The sequence below is a fragment of the Amblyomma maculatum genome, chromosome 10 (genome assembly GCF_055883805.1).
Source record: "Amblyomma maculatum isolate TAMU_Amacu chromosome 10, ASM5588380v1, whole genome shotgun sequence".
NCBI lineage: Eukaryota > Metazoa > Arthropoda > Arachnida > Ixodida > Ixodidae > Amblyomma > Amblyomma maculatum.
Genome location: NC_139353.1, coordinates 8,873,237 through 8,882,227, shown reverse-complemented (window position 1 = coordinate 8,882,227; position 8,991 = coordinate 8,873,237). Strand labels below are relative to the sequence as shown.

Sequence of the window (8,991 nt, the reverse complement as noted above, 5' to 3'; positions counted from 1 at the left end):
GATGAAAAAAGTTGAGCATGCTATAAAAAACGGAGGAAGCCTTAAAGCAGTGAAGAAGAAATTGAGCATAGACAAAAATCAGATGAAATAAAGGACAAGACGGGGGGGGGGGGGGGGGGGCAACGTCATCACGAATATGAACACGATAGTGAAAATAGCCGAGGAGTTCTATACTGATCTCTACAGTAGCCAAATTAGTCAGGCCAATAATGAGATTGGCACTAGGGAAAAGCAGTCAGGCTTTCCGCCAGTGACGAAGCACAAGGTTAAGAAAGCGTTGGAAACTATGAAAGGGGGGAAAGCAGCTGGAGAGGATCAGGTAACTAGATTTTTTGAAGGACGGGGGGATATATCGCGCTAGGAAAACTGGCCACCCTGTATACGCAGTGGGATCCGGTAAAAACGTCCCAGGACAAAACGTCCCTATTTGCGAAGTCTGAAAAAAAATGTCCCGGAACGGGAACTGAAGTCTTGCGCTATAGGACGTAAACTGCATGCGTTTCCGCGTGGCGAGTCTATGATGAATTATGCATGTTAACTTTATTACAGAGGTTTCACCTGTTGACTTGGAATTGACCATGAACATCGCACTGATAGGATAGGATAGGAAATACGTTAGTTTCTCTAGGAAGGTCTTGTGCTAGTAGCAGAAGAGGTCCATCTTCCGTCTTCTCACAGGGTCGGTGCCCCTATTCCAGGGCTCCGCTGAGCTTCGCTGCTCGCTGGGTGTGCTGGATCAGACCTAGTTGGCAATCCAAATCGCTGCTGGAGAGCCGGCTCTCCCACTGTTCCGCACTCGGGTCTTTACGAAAGCTATCGTTATTTCTACATTGCCACGTGATGTGGTATAACGAAGGTTTGCTACCACACCATGGGCAGGTGTCCCGATATTGTGACGGGTAAATCGCACTGATGCAGGCCTTCATAACAAAACAAAAAATGACGGCAGCGGTAATACAGTGACAGCGCCTCATCTTCGCTTTGTTTGCGGGTAAAAGGCGAGCGGACCACCGGCTTTATCGGAGAAGCTTAGAGTGATGCTTTAGTATGGCCATGATGCACGACCGGTTAGGCCTCCTGCTTATACCGTCATCACCCTTATCACTATTCTACACCACCATCAAAAGAACGGTTGATCCTCGTCACCAGAAGGTCTGGAAAGCAATTCTAGTGACGTCTCCTGCTTTGGACAGTTTCCCAAGACTACCATACGCCGATCCGCTTGTACCTTTCTCAGTGGGCGGTATCACCAAGCTCATTAAACCTGCCATATGATCGCTTAAGGACCTGCGGAGCTCGGAACCTCGCAAAGTATAAAGAGGCTCTTTCTCCTTGCTTTTACGTAGTTCTTGGTAAACATTTTGGGCGCCGAGAGGACGAGGTTCCATATGATTACATTTAACTCGAAGTTAATAAAGAATGGCATAAAAAATGTTTTTTTTTTTTTCGTATGGAAGAAATTTTTATCGCCGGTTTTTGCCTTGGGGACGTTTTTTCTTAGTTGCCGATTTTTCAGGGGCCGTTTCTTCTAGGGACCTTTTTTCCGGGGACGTGTTCAACTACACCCATACGCAGAACCTGTCATCGGCGGTGCCGGAACCGTGGAAGAACGCAAACGTTATCTCAATTCATAAGAAAGGGAACGCTAGATTTGAAAAAATTAGACCAATCAGCTTACTGATTGAAGTGTAGGCATGTCGCACGATAGGCTGGAATGCAAAATTTTTGCCCTATAGATTTTAGAACTGAGCACGTTGCGCATGATTTACATAACTGCTGATTTAATGCTCAGGCAGGCACTCCTATATCAGAGACAGAGAAGTTGCGCGGCTTATTGGCGCGGCGTCCTGCAATGCCGAGGATGGCCCTCAGACATGGAGGAAGAAAAAATTTTTTTTTCCTCCTCCATGCCTTCAGGCATGGCGCTGCACTGGCCGGCGCGCCTAACCGTTCGGCTGCTGTACAGAGCTGTTTCCTATACCGCCTTCATACCCGAAAGTGCAACAAGTTTAAACACCACCACCTGCAATGTGTAGGTTCATCGAAAAGTTCCACTACAGAAGCAAAAGTTCGGTGAAATACTTCGGGATCAACGGGTGAACAGTGTGGCAGCCGCACCAAGCCAAAACAAAAACAATGCTAGCAGTGCATAACAGCCGTATTTGTAACTGCGCAGAAAATGCAGAACGCAGAAGCCTGAGCTGAACTACAGTGCTACAGTGTTCTAGAAGGCTGTGACCGCAGTTCAGATGACTATATCGTAACTGTGTAGGAGCGAATCTAGTGGCAGACGTACGGCGGCTGTCCGTCGTACATCAATGGCCGTCTGGGAAGCACGAAAATAAGGCAAACACGCAAATTGAAGTGCTCCTTTGTTCGTTTCCATTTTTACACATGGTTAGGAAAGACAGAGCGCATTGACCATTGTCAATAAATCGTTGCCTATTCGCACATCTTGGCGATGCCGTTGTTAAAATGTAAAAAAAAAAAAAAGTAAAGCGTCCGAAATGAGCTTGACGTCGGGCATGAGAGCTCTCAGACCACGCCTGCGCGCCACGCGACTGCAGCTACGACGGCGACCGTCAGGACAGGTGTCGCCGCGACAGCGACAGCTTCCGACTCCCACCCTGGCTCTCGCTCCGGCGGTTGGTCGGGGATTGGCACCTCCGCCTCTCGTCTTGGCGTTGTCGGCGCCCTCGTGGTCTTATCTGCGCCTGGCTTGGCGCCGGTTACCTTGCACAGGCCCGTTGTCTGGTTGCATTCAGTCTCCCATGGGCACAGGCTGCAGGCTGGCGCAGCCATGTACAGCGCCTCGCCGTCTACGTTACCAGCTGGCGCGTAGTTGCAGATGTAGGTGGTAAGGTACTCGGGCGTTTTGGGCTCATTGCTATTTGTGGGTTTAGTTATGTCGCTGCGTGTGTAGCTGCAGCCAAGCGCATAGGAGCGCGCCCAGGCGATCTGGGTGAAGTGCTCGGTGACCTCCAAGGTGCGATTAGAGTTCTTCAAATATTCCGCGGCAATGTATTTCCCCACGTCTTTCACGCGGTAGTCTAAATTCTCGTCGAACCAGTCCCGAATGACAAATCGCCACGTCATTGACTCATTGTGAAGGATGGTACGATTAAAGTGGATGCTCTGGCCCACCGTGGGGTACTTTTCCAAGGCGCGGTCCTGGGGGCGGTCGTGAGGCACGTCTCCAGCATCGGTGGCGCAGCGTCGTCCCAGCGCATCGGCCACCTCAGCCAGCTCATCGTCCCAGCGCATTTCGAGCATGTTGCCTGCCGGCGGGAAGTCGGCCAGGTATCCCAGAGCTACCCTGCTGCGGTAGCGGTTGTGCACTCGCACGATGTCCGGGATCCATTTTTTCGATAGGCGGTAGTAAGGATTACAGCTATTGGTGTATGGATTAGCGCAGAGCGTGTGCGTACCACTTTTCTTGTACGGGTCCCGGCAATCGAGCGCGACGGTGCTGAACAGGGGCAGCGCTAGGACGTACAGCAGCCGCACAGGTTCCATCTTCTGGCTTTGCGCACGTGGGTTATGATCGAGGCGGGTGCGAAGAAACACGGCGCGAGATGGCATGCAGAAAAATGAATATTACGGTTAGCATAGTTTACTGTTACCCATTCCATGATTTTTTGCTTGGTTTGAACTGGAATGAGCGAATATTGCAATGACAGTGCGGTAATTTTGTGGCTGCTACCCATACCCCAAAAGGGCATTGAGTGTGCTCATGCAGCGTCCACTGCGCTCAAGTGGAAGTCGATGAAGACAACGGCATGTATGCGAAAGGCCACCTGGCACTAATAATTCATATCTATCACACTGTCGAAGTCGACATCATCAGTTTTATTCTTACGCCTGCAATGAACTCTGGCCAATCCCCCCTCTGGGCATGCACCATATGAATCGAGGGAGGAAAAGAAGATAAAGCACTGCTTCAACTTAGCTGTTCGAAAGTGTGCGTGGCCTATAGTGCCATGGCTCGCGGCTGGCCATGTCCAAGACAAACATCAGAGAAATCAGCGGAGGTACGCTGCCTGCCATTCACTACAAGCGATTCCACAGACATGAAGCGCTAAAGAGGAAGCGCTAATTCTAGCGCAATACATAAAAGGCGGTCTGGCTCTTTCTATGTATGCCTTGACTTCCGCACTGCAAGGGAGCACGCGTGTTACTGTGTCAAACTAGATCATCCCCAGTACATTTTAGTACTGAAGAACGGCATACCAACTTTAATATTCCATGAGCGCAACAGGTTGAAATACATGATGGGTGAGATAAAAAAAGGCTTTAAGTGCAATGTTACGGTGATAAATTTTATGGAAAGTACATTATATTTACAGCGAAAAGAAAGTTATGGTAAGATAAGTGTTTTTCATGGAAGTTACACTGACTGTACAGGAATAGTTAGACAAGATGAAACGTGCCAAGCGATTTTGAATTGATTTTAGTAGATTAATCGGGGTGAGTTGACCTTGATCCCAAATTCTGGATGCATATTCCAGCTTTGGCCACATTAATGTTTTGTAGAGGGCGAGCTTTATCAATACAGGCGCTGTAGAGAAAGTCCGATATAAGTGTCCAAGAGCTTGGTTAGCACTATTAGTGACATGCTCTACATGCGTGTGCCACATGATAGGTTACTTGAAATATGAACACAAAAGTACTTTTTTAAATCAGCCGATTTAATATCAGAGTCGCCCTTTCGGCACCCAACAAGCTGGGGATGATATGCAATAAGGTAAACAATGTTGTGCGACGTTGCTCAGTTAAGCACATAAATCAATTTGTGCCATGTCAGGAAGGTGTTTATTCCGTTCCGCTTTCTTGCGGGAAACGATATATCGGGCAGATGGGACGATGCTTCAGTGAGCGCCTCAAAGAGCATCGCTACAGTGTGTACGAAGCAGTGAAAGGGCATCTCAGCATTCACTGCAGGGACTATGATAATTGCATGCTACAATTCGAACAAATAAGAGTGATAAAGAAACACCGTAATCAGCTAACTTATGAAATTCTGGAAGCCGTTGAAATCGCGAAGGTAGATGATGATTGTGTTAGTAGTGCTTCGGCGGCTCTAACAGCGAAGGAATTGAGGTTTCTGAACACAAGGCAATGACGCCGCTGTTGTCATCTGCAGCTGGAGATACTATGTATATCGGTGTCATTACGTTTTCTTTTGTTGATTGTTCCCAGTATATATTTTCGCGGGACAAGCAATACAGCATCAGTTGAAAGTCAGCGCTCGTTTGTGTACTTCTTATGTTCTTGTCTTTTTTGCGCTGTTTACCCTCAAAAGAAGTGAGATTCAATTTAGCTATTTTCGAAACGGTGATAGTAGTTATGCTGAATTTGAAGAAGCTGTGCCCAACACAGTGTTGATTTTAGGGACAATCGGGCTCCTAGCTGGATCAATTTCGCATACTTCGTCAGTGCCAGCACAATATACAAAACATTTAACTTGTTTCTTTTTTCACAATCCTAGTTTCGCACCTTAGAGGACTCAAGCAATTATGGGAAGAGACTTTTCATGTGCAAAAGTGCCCAGTCTATGAGCTCTCACGATAACAGCTTCTGAGGAATCCATCTTAAGATATGTGGTAAGCAAGAGCAAGATGTGGACTTCTGATTGCGACCATGATTCCGACAAAATATCTGGGATAGCGTAAAAGATAATGTTGTTACGCCCGGACCGGACGTCCAGGCTAGATGCGAGCAATATAGTTACTAGGGAAACTGCTTCTGGAACAGCATTTTATCTTTCCCCAATGCTGCACTTTCAAGCGACTCAACTTTTGACTCCACTGCAGTCATTCTATTAGAGAGGTCAGAAACAGTCTTACTGATTATCTGATTATCCCTTAGTTTAGAAATAGCATTTGTCACTTCCCCGTAATGCGCATCAAGCTGACGATCAGCCCGGCTATGTCGGCAATGACTTCACTGTTTTAATGATTAGCCTCGGTACCAGGACCAGAATTTGTTTCCAGATCATGGGAAAGTAATAACAAGGCAGACACAATCATTAAAGTGGCAGCTAACACTCGTGGGCACACAGCAAACAGACATTATTTGTACATTTGCAGAATAGCAATTCGGGTCTACTAACGAGCACAAATTTAGAAGCAGAAAGGGGAATTCAGCAGCGAATGCATGGTTGCTGTGTTCCCGAGCCCACTGAAGGCATCTTTGTGGTGCCAGTTGCTTATATCTTCATGATGTAGTGCTCCCGCTGGTGGTAGAGTCTATGTTCCACTTGATGTGGTTGTGAAGATGACGTCTCCCATACTCAGACAGCCAGAACCACCAGTGTTGTCCAATGATAGCAGTAGACCAAGTGGGAAAACTGATGACGACGAATGCACATACACATGCCAGATGACGAAAGCCATAAGCCCAAAACTAAACTGCACAAAGAAGCAGAAAGGGGAATTCAGCAGCGACTGCATGGTTGCTGCATTCCCGAGCCCACTGAGAGTGTCTTCGTGGTGCCAGTTGCTTATATCTTCATGATGCAGTGCTGCCACTGGTGGTAGAGTCTACATTCCACTTTATGTGGTTGGGAAGATGTCTCCTGTGCTCAGGCAGCCAGAATGACGTGTTGTCCACTGATAGTGGTAGACCAAGTGAGAAACCTGATGATAAATGCACAGTATGCATGCCAGATGATGAAAGCCATTAGCTGAAAACAGCAAACTGCACAAAGAATCAGATAGGAAAATTCAGCAGTGACTGCATGGTTGCTGTGTTCCCGAGCCCACAGATGATTCGCATGCCTAGTATATGCACACAAGTGGTAATGCTAGCCACTTCCTTGAAGCATTTTGGCAGGAGGCCTCTCAGAGGATTTGTTACTAGACGCTTGGCCGGAGAAATGGAAAACTATATATGCACTGCAAGCTTTTTATAACTTCTTGTGTGACATGAGATTAGATATGCGATTACGATAACATTACCATGCATGTATTTTCATACCTCTTCTACACACATCGTCACCAACTATAACAGTCTTTCTTATCTCCCCTTCCCCAGCACACAGTAGCCCACCACATATTCAACTTTCCAGCCGACCTCTCCACCTTTAAAGCTATGATCTGACATAATCATCTTCGATTAGAAAGTCCCATCAACACATTCCCAGATTGTTTAGCTTTGTGCCCAAGCTATCCACACAAATGTCTCAGTGCATCACATAGACTGTTAAAAGCACAATATCTACAAAGAATGAATGCATCACATTGGCAAAGGATGAAAGCTTCATACTGATCATTATGACAGGAGCATTTGACAATGTTAGCCACGAAGTGATACTCAGTAACTCTCCGCAACAAACTGCAGATCTTCAATTACATCAAGGAATTCCTAATGGATCCGAACCGATCAGAAAAGAGGAAAACCTCAAACAAGGGCACATCGCAAGGACCAGTTGTCTTTATACATAAAATTGGCATTCCTCCCAACATGGTGATGCAGTGGTTGGGATGCTTGACTACTGTGCCCAAGAGTATGGGATGGAATCCTGGCCATGGCGGCCACTTTTTGATGGAGGCGAAAAGCTAGGGGCCCGTGAGTTGTGTTACGACAGTGTGTTGATAAACCTCAGGCTATCAAAATTTCCAGAGCCCTCCACTACCATGTCTCTCATAGCCCGAGTTGCTTTGGGACGTTAAACCCCACAAACCAAACCAAACCGGCTTTCATTGAATTAAAAAATTGCTGAAAGTACTAGTGGGTTCAACATCAAAAAATATTTGCACAAACTCTGCCATGACAGACACAATATGCTGTACACTCCTCTAACTGTCCAGCTAATTAACAAAACCCACTAATTAACTTCAGAATTTAGCAGTTAGGTGGAGAGTCCCAATGTTTAGTTTGAAGCCAGAACAAGACGATGCCATAATAGTTTTTGAAACAAAGAAAAACTTACTTTGTAAAGCACCAAGCGAGAGGAAATCTGATGGTTTTCCCATATGAAACCGAAATAGAGTGCAAGAGACAAGCAAGGAACTGGGTACAAAGGTGGCATCCAGTGATGACCTGAGCAGTGGCTATGGCACTTAGTTCAAACTGCAGATAGTGTTGCGCTGCATCACATACATTCTTTTGCTTCGCAGCATTGTGCATGGAAAAGGAAAGGAAGTTTGCCAACAGTGTGGTCACCATTTTTGAGAGCAACACAACGAAATAAGGTGCTTGACATGTCACAGTAAGAAGGCAGTTCGAATTTGGCACCAGTGCTAATGAACCCGTCAATACCAGATGTTGCATATGCACAGCTTCCTGTGCTTAGTTTTGGTTTGGTACGGGAAAAACTCTAAGGTTCCCTCGTGCTGTAAGGCTTTAGAAAACAAGTTTTCCTTTGTTTCAAAAACTCATGAGATTATCTTGTTCACGGTTGCAAGCTCTCCATTGGGACTAACCACCCTATTGCGATAAACAATTTAGTGGGTTTGTTATTAAGGCAAAAGCCTTATTTGGCTGTTTTTCGAAGACGTGTCTGCAATATGTGGAAGCAAAATATAACATAATATGATGTCACATTAAGTCGAGACTGGTAGAGATGAATGTGTATGTAGTGACAAGTGGTATATAAATATTGTGTCATGCCTTGTCATAGTACTTACGAGTCAGCAGATCGGAGATCAAACGTGCATGACTTGAAGTCCATAACTTGTGTAAGTCAGTCATGGCCATGACTAGTATCTAGTCACAAGTGCTGAGTCATGAGATTCTAGCAGCTACTAAAATAACCAGCCAGCAATCGATTCACAGGAAAGGAAGGGCGCAGTATCTGTCACACTTGTTCTGTGAACACCTGAACTACACCATAAGGGAAGGGAAAAGGTGGGAGTGAAAGAAGAGCCATAGTGGAGGGCTATCGAGCAATTTCGACCACCTGTTGGTCTTTAACGTGCACTGACATCGCACAGCACACCAACCACCTCTCCATTTTGCCTCCATCAAAATGTAGCCGCCGCCGGTCGG

The 8,991-nt window shown here is 46.3% G+C and overlaps 1 protein-coding gene across 1 annotated transcript; it reads right to left on the bottom strand.

The window, feature by feature from the left end:
* Positions 1–2,493: 2,493 nt before the first annotated feature.
* On the bottom strand, positions 2,494–3,516 carry LOC146175529 (venom allergen 5-like). Its single transcript, XM_084580822.1, has one exon. The coding sequence runs from the start codon at positions 3,514–3,516 to the stop codon at positions 2,536–2,538; it is 981 nt and encodes a 326-aa protein (XP_084436948.1). The 3' UTR covers positions 2,494–2,535.
* Between the last annotated feature and the right edge of the window lie 5,475 nt (positions 3,517–8,991).